The following is a 14,294-nucleotide window of genomic DNA, read 5'->3' on the forward strand; positions in this document are numbered from 1 at the left end:
CTCAGCAGGTGCTTCGGGATGTTTATGTGCAGGGTTACGCCGTCTGTAAATGCAGGTTTGCCTCCTCTTTTCCAGCGCGGCGCCTTCTACTTCCCGTCTGCCTGCCCGGCCAGAAGAGCAGCGGCGAGGCCCCCGCCTCTGGTCATGGGGCTGGGGGCGTCTAGTCTTTCCTGTGGGTGTGGCGTGAGCTCATACGCCCTCTGCTCTGGTCGGTTACAGAGATACTCTTTTTTCTCTCAGTTTCGTCTTGGATAACTTCTGTTGCTTTGTCCTCAGGTTTCACTAATCTTCTGTAACGTCTAATCTGCTGTTCATGTCATCGAGGACATTTTTCATCTTAGATCTTGGCAGTTTTCACTTCTAGGAATTTTGATCTTTTTAAAAACCTTCTATCACGTCTTTCATGTTGCCATATAACACTCGAACACGTGGACCGTGATTATCATAATAGTCTTAGTGCCCTTGTCTGCTCCTTCTAACACTGGGTCCCTTTGGGGTTGACTTTGGTAGACACTGAGTATCTTCCTCATGAACCGTCCTGCCCGGTTGCCTTGCATGCCTGATAGCGTTTGCTTTGCTGTGGGCGCTGTGCCTTTTCCCTTGTTGGGTGCCAGATGCTTTTGGGCCGCCGTGAGCGTTCTGGGCTTCGATGTTGAGTGTGGTTCTGTTATTGGAAACGTTCTGACCCCGTGGGTCTTGCCTCGACACTTGCTGGGTGTGGGGCAGTTTGGGACTCAGTCTCCTGTGGAGGTGACCTCTGGGTGCTGTGCTCAGTGCCATGTATCTCCTGGGGGTCTCCGCTCTGGCCAGTGGGAACAGGCGCTGTTCCTGGACCCAGCTGTGCTCCGAGGACCACTCCCACTGATCCTTTTGGACGTTTTTTTCAGCCCGCCCATGCTGGGTTGTGCTCAGTGGAGAGCACGGGGGGCCCCTCTGTAGAGTGGGTACCCGGGGCTGTCTCCTTGTGTGGCTCTCCTCTCCCATACCTGGTGCTGCGTGCTCTGCCCTCCGTGCTCTTCTGGGGCGCTGAGCTCTGCCCCTTGGCTGTGGGTCAGCCTGTGCCCTCTCCTGAGCCTTTGCCCTTGGCTCTCCTCTGCCTGGGATGCCTTTCTGATGCTTATTACCATGCCCGAGGGGCTCAGGCGAGGGCTGCTGTGCTGTGCTCCTCTCACAGCCAGGGAAGCCAGGCTCGGCGTGTCCAGCCAGCCTGGAGTCTCTGGGTGATGGCATCGGCAGGGTGCTTCCTACTCCTTTAGCTGTTGCAGACAGCACTACAGAAGCGTCCTGGCGCATCCGTCGTTTTGAACGACTGGGAGTATGTTCCTTAAAAGGCGTTGCTGGGTCAGCCTGTGCGAGTCTTGTTTTGACAGGGAGCTTGAAGCTGCCCGCGGTAGAGGTCGTCGCTGTGTCCATCCTCAGCCGCACGCACGTACCTCTGTCCCCACCTTTGCCCGCACACTTCGACGTCGTCGGTCTGACGTGTAAACGCGCGTCCCTCTCTGCATTGCTAGTCCTTCCCACCGGCTGTGCAGGAGGCTTCAGTGGCACTCGGTGTCTCGTCTCTGGAACCACGACGGTCTTCCCTCTGCCTGTCCTGAGAGCTGCTGTCCTGAAGTCCAGTGCTTTTCTGCTGGTCAGCCCGCGCCCCCTGCCTGCCGGAACGCCCGGTGGCTGGTCCCTCCCCAGGTTTCTGTCTCACCTTCCGGGTGCCGGGCTCCTTCCCCCAGTCAGGTCTGCCTCTTTGGGTTAGAGTGGCTCTTCCTTTTGTCCATTTCAAATCTGGATCCCAGGCCGACAGTACGAGTGTGAGTGACCTCATCTTTTACCCCCAAGTGCTTTGGAACTGTCTTTGCATAGCAACCCCTTATGGCCACTGCGTTGCCTACTCTAGTACTTTGTACACAGTAGGTGCTTATGCAGTGTCTGTTAAGTGGGTAGGTCAGGGATTTGTGGAGTACTCACCTGCTGGATGTCAGGGAAGGGTGAGCACAGTCAGCGGGCAGTGGCAGGGCCACGAGGGCGTCAGAACCCTTGGAGCTCACCACCTGCAGCCCGCTCCGTCCGGGCACTGCGTCCACGTGTCAGGCTTCTGCAGCTCTGGGTGGCAAGTTCAGTTCTGTGTCCCTCTTTCAGGATGCCGAGGAGTGCGACAAGGCTGGGAGTGTGGCCACCTGCCAGGCGGTCATGCGTGCCGTGATCGGGATTGGCATTGAGGAGGAAGACCGGAAGCACACGTGGATGGAAGATGCTGACAGCGTGAGTGTGGCCGCGTGGGCCTGGAGTCTGTGTTTGTGGGGAGCTGCTCTGCTTTGGGAATCTTTCTGATCTGCTGGGTTTTATCTTATTTTATTTATTTATTTACTTAATTCATTTTTGGCTGCGTTGGGTCTTCGTTGTTGCATGCAGGCTTTCTCTAGTTGCAGCGAGTGGGGGTTGCTCTTTGTTGGGGTGTGCGGGCTTCTCATTGCAGTGGCTTCTCTTGTTGTGGAGCACAGGCTCAGTAATTGTGGCTCGCGGGCTCTATAGAGTGCAGGCTCAGTAGTTGTGTCGCGCGGGCTCTAGAGCGCAGGCTCAGTAGTTGTGGCACGTGGGCTTAGTTGCTCCACGGTCCATGGGATCTTCCTGTGCCAGGGCTCGAACACGTGTCCCCTGCATTGGCAGGCGGATTCTTAATCACTGTGCCACCAGGGAAGTCCCTGATTTTTAAACGTAAGTTGCAACTGTAAGGAGTACAGTTTTCTGTTAGTCTGCTGCAGAGCTAGAATTTGAGCGCTTGCTAAGCTGGACCTGGAATCCATCTCCCAAACCTTCCCAGCTGTTCACCCCTGACCTCTGGACCGTCCCTACCTCTGGTCTTTGCTGTAACCTGCGCTTCAGAAAACATTTGCGCATGAAGCTCTTGTCCCCTCTGAAATGATTTCCTTGGAGTGGTGTTCCAGAGAAGAGATGATGAGTTCAAGATCAATAAAAACATTTGAAGCTTTTAATACCTTAAATGTGGCCCTCTCTTTTTAATAGCCTCTTCCCCGCCCCCGCCCCTGCCCGCTGTGTTGGATCTTCGTTGCTGCGCACGGGCTTTTCTCTCGTTGCGGTGAGCGGGGCTACTCTTCGTTGCGGTGCGCGGGCTTCTCACTGCAGTGGCCTCTCGTTGCGGAGCACGGGCTCAAAGCGCACGGGCTCAGTAGTTGTGGCACATGGGTTCAGTAGTTGTGGCTCGCAGGCTCAGTAGTTGTGGCGCACGGGCTTAGTTGCTCTGCGGCATGCGGGATCTTCCCAGACCAGGGCTCAAACCCGTGTCCACTGCATTGGCAGGCGGATTCTTAACCGCCGCGCCACCAGGGAAGCCCAATAGCCTTTGATTGAAAAATAACTTTAGACTTACAGAAAAGTTGCAAAACTGTAAGAGGAATTCTTTTACACCCTACACTCAGATCCCCCCAGATTTACCCATTTCACCACGTTTGCTTTTGTGTTCTCCACTCGTGCCCACACTTGCACACACATGCCCCTTATTTTCCCTGAACTGTTTGAGAGTACATTGCACATGTGGTGGCCCTTTCCCTCTAAACGGTTCAGTGTGTGTTTCTTTAAAAGGGGACCTTCTCTTACGCAACCCCAGCATAGCTGTCAAGCTCAGGAGATCAGTGCTCATGTAGGACTACGATGTAATCTGAGGCCTTACTCACATTTCACCAGCTGGCTCACTGAGTGCCTTTTGGCAAAAGGAAAAACCCAACTGTGTTCTGGTTGAGGAGCTGCCCGGGGTCATATCCACAGGTCTCCGTGGCCCCGAGAGTTCGGGGGAGGGCTTTGGTCGTTCGTTTTTCATGAGTGTGACTTTTCTGAGGGTACAGGCCCCTTGGTTTGGTGTCCATGCTGTGTCCTCGCAGCCGGGCTCTGATCTTCGTAGGAGTCTGTCCTTCTGGGTCGGTGGGGGCACATCCTCTGAGCAGCTCAGGCGGTGCCCGCCAGGCCCCTCCCCTGGAAGGCTGCTGTGGCCCTTTGTAACTAGTGAGTATTTCGTGGGAAGACACTGAGACTGTGTAAACATGCCATTGCTCTCCAAACTTTGACCTACGAGTTTGCGGGTCCATTAAGGATGGTTTTGGCTCCTGTCAGTTATTGCTGTGGGATCTGTCAGGTGCTGGTTTTCTAGATACCGTGGCTTCTGCGTTTGACAAGAGTTGATCAGCTGGACTCCTGCAGGGCAGAGCTTTTCTTTCTCCCTTGTTCGTGTGGGCACTCTCCTGCCCCTCCAGTCCCTGGATGCAGGCCGTGGCCGCTGTCTGCATGGAACTCGCGTGGTGTCACACGTGTGACCCGGGTGCCTCGTGAGCAGTAGAGTCTCCAGTGCCAACCATCGTGGCCTCAAGGCTTTTTGTTACGTGACGTTTCAGACAGGGAAGTGTGAGGAATGACCTCGCAGGCGCCACGGCCTCTGCCGTGGGAAGAGCCCAGCTCCCTCTGGGCGTCGGGCCCTTTTAGTTCTGAGTGTGGACTTGAACTCTGTGCTTCCCCCTGCTCTCCTCATCGCCCTTGAGAACACGGGGGCCTCGGCGGGCATCACCCTGCAGACAGATGACAGACTGGGAGCAGTAACTCCGGAGCCCTTTCAGACCTCCTTCCGCTTCTCTGTCGTCTCTTCACTTGGGCTGGAGCAGGCAGCTGTCCTCGGCGCTTTGTGAGCTGCGGGAGGAGCGGAAGCCCTTGTGCCCACGAGCGTGGGGCTCTCCAGGGCTCACCCCCCGAGATGGGCTGGCCTGCCCAGCCCCCAGGCCCTGAGCGACTGTCGTGTGGTCCCATGGGGCCACGGAAGCCCCAGAGTCTTTGTAACTGGCCCACGGGGCTCGGGTCAGGAGTCACAGAGTGGGTACCCGTTCTGGGTCGGTGCTGAGCCGCCCTGTTCACGGCCCTCTTTCTGCCCTAGTGTGTAGCCCACAGCGCCCTGGAGTGTGCCCGAGCCATCTACGCCTACGCCCTGCAGGTCTTCCCCAGCAAGAAGAGTGTGTGGCTGCGGGCCGCGTACTTTGAGAAGAACCACGGCACCAGGTACGTGGCAGGCCCGCCGCCCTGCGCCGGCTTTAGGCCTCTCGTCCCCGCGGGTGGGCCAGGGCCTTGTTCGAGGTCCAGCCTCTGCGGCGAGGGGCGGAAGCTCTTGGGCTTTTCAGCCAGGCTGTCTTTCAGGCACCTTCTGTGCTAGCGTTGCTGCTGTTGTATAGTGCCAAGGCACTGAGGGGCCCATCTGCCCAAGTGCCTGCAGCTGAGCCAGGGGCACTGGTGGTTTGAGGGGTCCCTGGGGCAGGGCTGGAGCCCGAAGTCCCACGTCTGTGGGGCTCTGGCTTCGGCAGCGTGGGCGGTGCGGCATCTGGGCCCCGGCAGGCCTGTTTTTCATTTCAGCTGCATTTGGGTTTGGGCTGGTTTTTGTGCTCCGAGGAGGTCCTTGACAGTTTTCTTTAATTGTCCTCTTTAATTGAAAAAACGTTTCGTGTCTGCCTTATTGGCTGTAACTTCTGATTAAATTAGATGTTGCAACGTCTGCAGTTAGGTGGGCAGCCTCTGCCTGGGTCCTCTGCTGCGTCCTCTCTGCTCGGGCCTCCTGGTCCCACCTGGGCTGCAGCTGGGAGCACGGAGCCCCTGTTGCTTTTCTTTTGTCTCATTGATCAGTCTTGGGCTTTGCTGCTGAAGTCCCCGGTCCCACCGGCTGCTGTGTGTTTTGCAGTTAACTCCTCTGGGGACATTTTGAAATGACCCGGCCGGTTCCCCTGTACAAGTTCACCCGGACAGTCCTGTCTAGAGCAGGGCTGCTCCCGGGGGTCTTGGTCCCTGGGTTCAGGGGCAGTTCCCCTCCCCTGGCTCTGGTGTCCTTGGCCGGGTGAGGGGGCCAAGTGCTTCAGACCTGGGGGTGTTGGTTCCGGTGTCGAGCTTCATGCCACGCAGACGATTCTGTGCGCTCACTCGGTCTTACTGCTGAGCCCTGGGGAGGTCGTCTGTGCCGGGGGTATTACAGGGGTGGTGGGCTGTGCAGGGGTTGGGGACTTCACACCTGAAACCCAGGCTTCTTGCTTGATGGTGACCTAAAATAACTTTCTTCCAATAAGACAGTTTCTCTGGATGCCGGAGAGTAGACTCGGGGTCGTAATCTTTATCGGCGGATCTGTGGTTAGAGATGAAAAGGCCCCCGGCCCCCAGACCGCAAAGTTATCACGCCTCCAGGACACACGGCTGTAAAAGGCTCTCTTGAGAGGTTCCATCAGACGCTGCTGTTTGAACAATGCATTGCTTTGTAGCACCCTCTTCCGTAGTTGACTTTCGAGCCTTTATGGAGAGAAAAGATTTCCCCACTCGCTCCCCATTGTAAAAGTCTGGTAAATCATTGACAGCGTGGAACTTTGAAGCGCTAACTGTCTTTTCAGTGCCCGCGGCTTGACTGAGAGCGACCTGCATTCTCTGGTGGTGACCAGCCCCTGTCTTTCAGGGAGTCCCTGGAGGCCCTGCTGCAGCGGGCCGTGGCCCACTGTCCCAAAGCAGAGGTGCTGTGGCTCATGGGCGCCAAGTCCAAGTGGCTGGCCGGGGACGTGCCCGCCGCGAGGAGCATCCTGGCTCTGGCCTTCCAGGTGGGTGAGGGGTGGGCCTTGGCCTGAGGGCTCCAGGGTCCCGTGCCCTCCTCAAGCCCCGCCCCCTCGTCGACAGGAGCTGACCCTAGAGGGGCCGAGCATGGTCAGGCCGCGTGGGACTTGGGCTGCTCTGTGGGCAGTGGGGCCCTGAGGGGCCCTGAGAGGAGGAAAAATGGCCCAGACGATGGACACCTACCTCTCATTTGCCGCCACTCAGTCTGACCTCGGGCTAAGTGTTCCACAACACAGACTCAGGGAGACGGGAGGGACAGGGCAGCAGCCGGAGCACCATGTCCCCACACGGGGGCACGGCGACAGCCACTTTCCTACGTGAACATCAGGGTGCCCAGTCCCCGCCCGAGGAAGGCCTGTGCCCCGTGCCGGAGCATGGGTGCTTGCACCGGGGCCCCACGTGGGCCACGCGGCGCCGCCCAGGCCCGTCGGCGGGTGGAGCTGGGCGCGCCCGGCCGGGCTCCCTGTGGCTGGTGCCGTGAGCTGTGCATTTCTCTGGCCCTTTTTTAGTGTTTCGCTTTGTTTCTTTTTCTTTTTTGGCTGCGCCACATGGCACGTGGGATCTTAGTTCCCTGACCAGGGATCGAACCCGCATCCCCTGCGTTGGAAGCGCAGTCTTAACCACTGGACCGCCAGGGCAGCCCCCGTGCACTTTTCTTAGGACCTGATTTTTATTGTCACGCGTAACATCCTAATACTTTATGACAACAGGGGTGTTAGTCAGTGGTTTGCAGCATGCTTTTTCATAAACTAGAGAGTCTACGTCACTGTGTTGTCACCCAGGCTGGCATAATAAAGTCTGTCCTTCCCTGAGTAAACACGTGCAGGGGCCGGGCTTGGGTCTCCCTTCTGCTCTCAGCTGTCGTCTGGGTGCCCAGTGTGGAGGACACTCCTCATCTCACAGTGGTCCCGGCGCTCTCCCGCCACTGCCTGGGCAGTGCTGCCTGTCCCTGCCCCTCTTCTCCTTAGCTGCCACCGGCGGGGGGGGGGGGGGGGGCTTCTCAGGTTGGGGACGTGGTCAGGCTGAGTGTGGCCAGCAGCTAGCTGTGCTTTCAGGAGGCTGGAGGGCACCACCCACGTGTCTGCTGGACTCTGGGTTGTACGTGACCCAGTCCTGACCCCGGAGCCCTCTCCGCGCCGTCCATGATGTCCCGGGCATCCTTCCATCCTATCCACGTTGACACACTGGGACGGCCAGTTCCTCATTGCTAGGCTTGGGAAAGAGCAGGGTCGGGTGGGCGGATCCACGCGGGTGGGACGTGAGCGACGGCGTCAGCAGGCAGAGGGTGGCGGTTGGCACCACGGCCCCAGTGCCATGGAGGCTGCACGTCTGTGGCAGTGAGACAGGCTGGCCTGTTTGTGAGGAAGTCGGTGTCCTGGGGCTGGACTCTGCTCCGTTCCCCGTTAGCCCAGGACATGCCTGGATTAGACGTCCTGCGGCAGAGTGAGGCCCGGTCTGGCTCCCAGGCGGGCTGCCTTTGATTAGGGTACCCTCGCCCTGCTCGCTGCTGATGCTGCGTGCTTGCCCCGCAGGCTAACCCCAACAGCGAGGAGATCTGGCTGGCGGCTGTGAAGCTGGAGTCCGAGAACAACGAGTACGAGCGGGCCCGCAGGCTGCTGGCCAAGGCCCGGAGCAGCGCGCCCACCGCCCGGGTAAGCAGAGCCGTCCCGCCCGCCACGTGCGGGGACCGCCGCGCCCCGCACCCTGCCTGAGGCCACAGTACTCGGAGCTCATTTGTTCACTCTTGGCTTTAAAACGCAGTCATGTGTGTAGCCCTAGCTTGTCCCAAAAGATACGAGACAGCGTTCGGGGCGAGCTCTCGGTCAGGCGAGCGCCAGGAAGGTGCCGGCCCAGCCCAGGCCCAGCACCAGAGCCGGGCTGAGGCCATCTGACCCCTCAGGTGTTCATGAAGTCTGTGAAGCTGGAGTGGGTGCTGGGGAACATCGCGGCTGCGCAGGAGCTGTGCGAGGAGGCCCTGAAGCACTATGAGGACTTCCCCAAGCTCTGGATGATGAAGGGCCAGGTCGAGGAGCAGGAGGAGCTTGTGGACAAGGCCCGGGAGGCCTACAGCCAGGGGGTGAGCCGGGTGCCCTCTCCCCGGGCAGGCGCCGGGCTCGGAGGGGCTGTGGGCTCAGGGCAGGCCCATCCCCTAACCCGGTCCCGGCGTCTGCCCCCCACCAAGCCGTGCACGCTGCACTCAGCGGAGTACGGTTTACGGCCCACGTAAGGCACAAGCTGCTGTGTTGACACCCACAGCGTGCTCATGAACACACACCCCGTGCACGTGTGCACAGTTCAGCCGTGCGTGTAGACACACGCCTGGGCGTGAAGCGGCTGGGTCTCTGGGGGCAAAGGTGGCCCTCACTCCCGGCTCAAGGAGCCACCACGGCTGTTACAGCCCCCCAGATGCCAGCTGAGCCCTCTCTCACTTGTGTCTGTGGCTGCAGTTGAAGAAATGTCCCCACTCCACACCCCTGTGGCTTTTGCTCTCCCGGCTGGAGGAGAAGGTTGGGCAGCTGACCCGAGCTCGGGCCATTCTGGAGAAGTCTCGCCTGAAGAACCCGAAGAACCCCGGCCTGTGGTGAGTCCCTGCGCCGCCCGCCATGAGCCAGCCTCGCTCACACGCTCAGGCCGAGGGCTTGGTGCAGCATTTCCAGCTCAGGCTCTGTGGGAAGGTGCCAGCCGTGAGGAGTCCTGTCTCAGCCGTGGGAGGGTTCAGACGGGCCTGAAGGTAGTTTGACACAGTGTAGCTTGTGTTCAGATTAAGGGTTCCCCAGGAGAGCCAGGGCATCGGGAGTGGATGACGCCGAGAGAGTGGACGCTACAGAAGAGGTGATATCTGGGAAAGGCCTTGAGGGATGCATGGGAGTTTGCCGGCTGAAGAATATGCATAGGAGGCTGTGCACACAGAGATGCAGCGTGCGCCTTCAGGGTGTCAGCTCAATGAGGTGCCCCAGCAGCCGTCAGCAGGCCTGTCTGTCTTCATCCTGGCCGTCTTCATTCGCACCTCGATGACATCAGAACCCCAGGTGTCGCCTACTGCGGCGGCTTGAGGGTGCGGGTCACCAGCATCTCCCTCCTCTGGTAGATGAGCCGCTGGGCAGAGTAGGGAAATCCAGCCCCTGCAGCTCCCCAGGACCTTCCGCTTGTCATCGGGCTGCCAGTGGACGGCACTCGACCCCCGCCTCGGGCCTCTCTCTGCAGGCTGGAGTCTGTGCGGCTGGAGTACCGCGCGGGGCTGAAGAACATCGCCAGCACGCTCATGGCCAAGGCGCTGCAGGAGTGCCCCAACTCCGGTGAGCACCCCGCTCCCAGGCTGCAGACAGGGGCATCAGGTTCAGACAGGCAAAACTACATCTGTTACGCTCGGCCATTTAGACGGCTGAACGCAAGCCTCAGCGTGAGGAGTTTGACCTCGTGTTCTGAGGGGCTACCTTTTTTTTTTTATATACATATAATTTAGTTTTTAACTATTTCAGCTCAAGTCTGTAAGTTAGTGCACGTGCAGTATAAACGAATTTGGAGCAGAAAAGGGGACATGAAAATCACCTGTAAGCCCAGTACTTGGAAATCATTGCTTTTAGCTTGTTTGTATTTTTACAACTTGTATTATTGCACAAAATCAAAGTCATACTGTGCGTCTGGTTTTGTGCCTTTTTTTTTGGGGCTGTGTTGGGTCTTCGTTGCCGCACGTGGGCTTCCTCTAGTTGCGGCGAGCGGGAGCTACTCTTCCTTGTGGTGCGCGGGCTTCTCATCACGGTGGCATCACTTGTTGCGGAGCACGGGCTCTAGGTGCGCGGGCTTCAGTGGTTGTGGCTCGTGGGCTCTAGAGTGCAGGCTCAGTAGTTGTGTCACCCGGGCTTAGTTGCTCTGCAGCATGTGGGATCTTCCTGGACCAGGGCTCAAACCCGTGTCCCCTGCATTGGCAGGTGGGTTCTTAACCACTGCGCCACCAGGCAGGGAAGCCCCGTGCCTTTTTTTATTTTATTTTTTTTTTAAGAATCAATCCTTTCTGTCTCTAAGGTATTTTATTCAATATCTCTCCTGAAGTTTCTGTTACGTGTGTAATTTTTTTTTTTTTTTTTTTTTTTTTTTTTGCGGTACGCGGGCCTCTCACTGTTGTGGCCTCTCCCGTTGCGGAGCACAGGCTCCGGACGCGCAGGCTCAGCAGCCATGACTCACGGGCCCAGCCGCTCCGCGGCATGTGGGATCTTCCTGGACCGGGGCACGAACCCGTGTCCCCTGCATCGGCAGGCAGACTCTCAACCACTGCGCCACCAGGGAAGCCCCCCGTGCCTTTCTTTAAAGCTGAAAATTTTGTGAGAATTTTTCGTTATTGAATTCTTAAGAACGCACAGTTTTTAGTGGCATCGTAGAATTACCTGCGTGTATGTCAGAAATACACCACTCACTGGGGGTCAGTTTGCAGGCTGCCATCAATCCCAGGTCGTCTTTCTGCCTGAATCTTTAGTAGCACTTTTGGTTATTTTGTTACAATAAATTCTCAGCTGTGAAGTCACTGAGGCCCTGGGAGTGAACCCTTGGAAGTTGTTGGGACTTCCAGCCTAGCCGCCCCCAGGATGTTGTCCCATCCGTGCCAGTGGGGCCCTGTGGCTCCAGGTGGGCAGTGGGGCAGGCAGCACAGGCGGCCTCTGCTCTGCTGCCCAAGCAGACGTGAGCGGCCATGCGGGAGGTGCAGCTGTGGACACCCTCAGTCTTCGAAGGCTGCCCTTGGGCAGCCTGTGTGTGGACGGGCACATCTGAAAGCTGAGGCAGACGTCTGTGTGTCTGGATTTCAGGGGTCCTGTGGTCTGAAGCCGTCTTCCTGGAGGCGAGGCCCCAGCGAAAGACCAAGAGCGTGGATGCCCTGAAGAGGTGTGAGCACGACCCCCACGTGCTCCTGGCTGTGGCCAAGTAAGTAGGTGTCCTCGTGGCGGTGCTGAGCCCCTCACTCGTCCCTGGAGCAGGGCGGGCTCCCCGGGGCCACGGCCTCCACAGCTCCATGTCCGAGCGCACCTCTGGGCAGAGGCCCCCTGGACATGGGCTACCTGGATGGCCTGGGTCGTCCTGGACCCCGACCCTCTGTCCTGGTTCTTTCCTGTGGCTCTGCTCTCTCTGTCTCCACTACTCTTCAGTTTATCCCTACACGGGCCTTGGGTTGCAGGACAGACAGGCCTGCTGACGCTGGGCCACACGGAATTTAGGTTACAAGCGAACCTTCTTTGGTTCAGAGGGCTGTAAGCAAGACAGTTGTTTCCATTGCCTTAGGGCCAGAAAGCAGACCCTTTGACCTGTGTGAGCCCGGGAACAATCCAGGGCCCAGTGTGCCTGGGGGTGTGGAGGCCGCCTCCCAGCCTCAAGGGCAAGAGGAGGTGAGCAGTCGACCTCCCGCTGCAAGGTCCTGCAGGGTGCTGGGTCCCGGGCTCCCTGGGGAGGCGTGGAGGGCCTTCAGAACCTCCTGGCCCCGCAGGGTCTCTGCTCCCTTCTAGAAGGAGGACGATGGACGGCCTGAGAGGAGCAGCCTGAGTACCCGGCCGGGGTTGGCTGTGGCCAGGCTAGGAGGGCTCTTTGGGCTCTCCCCTGGGCCAGGGGGGCTGTGGGGCCCAGGAGCTCCTGTGCGCTGTTGCTGCCCCGGCAGGAGCCTGGCCCACCTGCTTGCTCAGCTCCTGCCAGCACCTCCTCCGTGGGGCCGAGGGCACTGCGCGCGGGGCTTCCCTCGGGCCCCTGAGGCGCAGCCTGGGCCCCGGCCACCTGGGAGGCTCCCGCCCTTCCGCCTTCGACTCCACTCCGATAGGGCTGCCATAAAACCTCATAAAAGGCTTTGTAAGGTAAACAGGTCCCTCCTTGCTGTTCCCAGGCGGGTGCTCTGTGTGCTGCTATCTGAGTTTGTGCTCTTTAAATCACAGTTTATCTAACATTAGCAATTAAGGATACCACAAGGCTTAAAAAACAATCAAGCTATCCGAGCATGACATTATTCCATTTTGTAGCTGAGAGCAGCCCGGAACAGCTGCCTGGAGGGTGCGTGGTGCACGTCTGCTCGGGTGCTTCTGGCTGCGGAGCTGGGTGGAGGATGGAAGCCACCCGGAGGCCCCGGTGGGCGGCTGTCAGAGTGCCCACCGCGCCTCCCCGCTGGCCTGCCCTCCCCTCGCTGGCACGTCGGCAAGGCTCCCTGGGCCCCTGACTTGGTTTCTGACGCTGTGGATCCTCTCCTGGGCCTAGTTTCCAGGTTGCTGTGTCTGCTGGTGTAGCCCAGGTTCTCAGTGTTGGCTTGGGTTCCTGCTGGAGCTGCCTGGTAGGGCAGAACGTTCCAGAAGGTGAATATGGAGGAGCAGGCAGAAACTTCAGTTCACTTTCCCTACTCAGAGCCTTGATTTAATTTCTGTCAGGTTTATTACTTTCATCTCCCTGTATTTTACTCAAAGGAAAATAATTTAAGGGAGTTTGAAGTTCTTGCTCTGTGGGTGGTTTTTTAAGAAATGCTTTGGTTAGACACTTGAAGGAGGGTTTCAGGTTAGTCACCTGGAGTGGTTTCCGGGTGATCAGGACTGATTCCTCGGCACCCCTGTGGGAAGCCCAAGCTCTCCAGGGAGAGGACAAGACCAGCAGTGCCTGAGCCAGGCTCTGTGCCACTGTGGCTGCCTGTGGCAGGTCACTAGACTGACCGGGCTCATGGTCCAGCGCACCCGGGAGCGGGCTGTGGCCCGAGGAGGCCAGGGCCAGCCCCAGAGTGCCCCCCAGCGCCGTCCCCTGGCCGCCGCTCACTCGGTCCCGCCCTGCTGCTTCCCCCCAGGCTGTTCTGGAGCGAGCGGAAGATCACCAAGGCCCGGGAGTGGTTCCACCGCACCGTGAAGATCGACTCGGACCTGGGGGATGCCTGGGCCTTCTTCTACAAGTTCGAGCTGCAGCACGGCACAGAGGTGAGGCACCTGCCGCCCGCTGCCCCCGCCCTACCTGTCCCGCAGCGCTGACGGCTGATTCAGCTTCCACGCGGCTTTCTGGCTACAGCCTTGGAGCCTCTCAGCCTGAGATTTAGATGTTTGGGGCATCTTTTAATGAGTTGGTTGTGATGGGGGCTCGGGCCATGGCACAAATGGGGCTGGAGCTGGAGGCCTGGGAGTCGTCCTTGTGCCTCGGGGGACCTGTCCTCCTATGCAGGAGCCCTCCCGGAGCCCAGTCCCGTTGGGTCCCCACAGGATGTGGAAGCCAGGCTTGGGGGAGCTGGTTGGCTCCCAGTTGGGGGGCGGGTGCGGGCACTGGTGTGAGGCCTGGTGGAATGTGGCGGGCCTGCTCCCGGGGAGCGGGGCTGGGGGCGGCGGAGGAGTGGGGGCGCCTCACGTGCCCGCGGTCCCCACCCAGGAGCAGCGGGAGGAGGTGAAAAGGCGCTGCGAGAACGCCGAGCCCCGGCACGGGGAGCTGTGGTGCGCCACGTCCAAGGACATCGCCAACTGGCAGCGGAAGATCGGGGAGATCCTGGTGCTGGTGGCGGCCCGCATCAAGAACACCTTCTGACTGTTCCGGCCCTGCTGGCTGGGGGCGGGGCGGGGGGCGTGAGAGCTGTCTGTCCTGTCTTTGATTAAAGGCTTTCTAGTAGTCGTGGGGTTTGTGGCCGGCGGGTGTTCTCCGAGCCCTCCCCTCGCATGCTTTGGCCGCCCCAGTCTGCCCCG

The 14,294-nt window shown here is 59.1% G+C and overlaps 1 protein-coding gene across 1 annotated transcript in view; it reads left to right on the forward strand.

Moving 5' to 3' along the window:
* PRPF6 (pre-mRNA processing factor 6) overlaps positions 1-14,220 on the forward strand; it is a 33,528-nt gene extending 19,308 nt beyond the window's left edge. The window contains exons 12-21 of the mRNA XM_030841521.2: positions 2,134-2,256; positions 4,928-5,049; positions 6,476-6,614; positions 8,160-8,279; positions 8,528-8,704; positions 9,075-9,208; positions 9,832-9,923; positions 11,427-11,541; positions 13,421-13,547; positions 13,987-14,220. Coding sequence (XP_030697381.1) covers positions 2,134-2,256; positions 4,928-5,049; positions 6,476-6,614; positions 8,160-8,279; positions 8,528-8,704; positions 9,075-9,208; positions 9,832-9,923; positions 11,427-11,541; positions 13,421-13,547; positions 13,987-14,139 — 1,302 coding nt within the window. The 3' untranslated portion in view covers positions 14,140-14,220. The remainder of the gene's footprint in view (positions 1-2,133; positions 2,257-4,927; positions 5,050-6,475; positions 6,615-8,159; positions 8,280-8,527; positions 8,705-9,074; positions 9,209-9,831; positions 9,924-11,426; positions 11,542-13,420; positions 13,548-13,986) is intronic.
* Positions 14,221-14,294: the final 74 nt, after the last annotated feature.

The sequence above is a fragment of the Globicephala melas genome, chromosome 15 (genome assembly GCF_963455315.2).
Source record: "Globicephala melas chromosome 15, mGloMel1.2, whole genome shotgun sequence".
Classification (NCBI taxonomy): Eukaryota; Metazoa; Chordata; class Mammalia; order Artiodactyla; family Delphinidae; genus Globicephala; species Globicephala melas.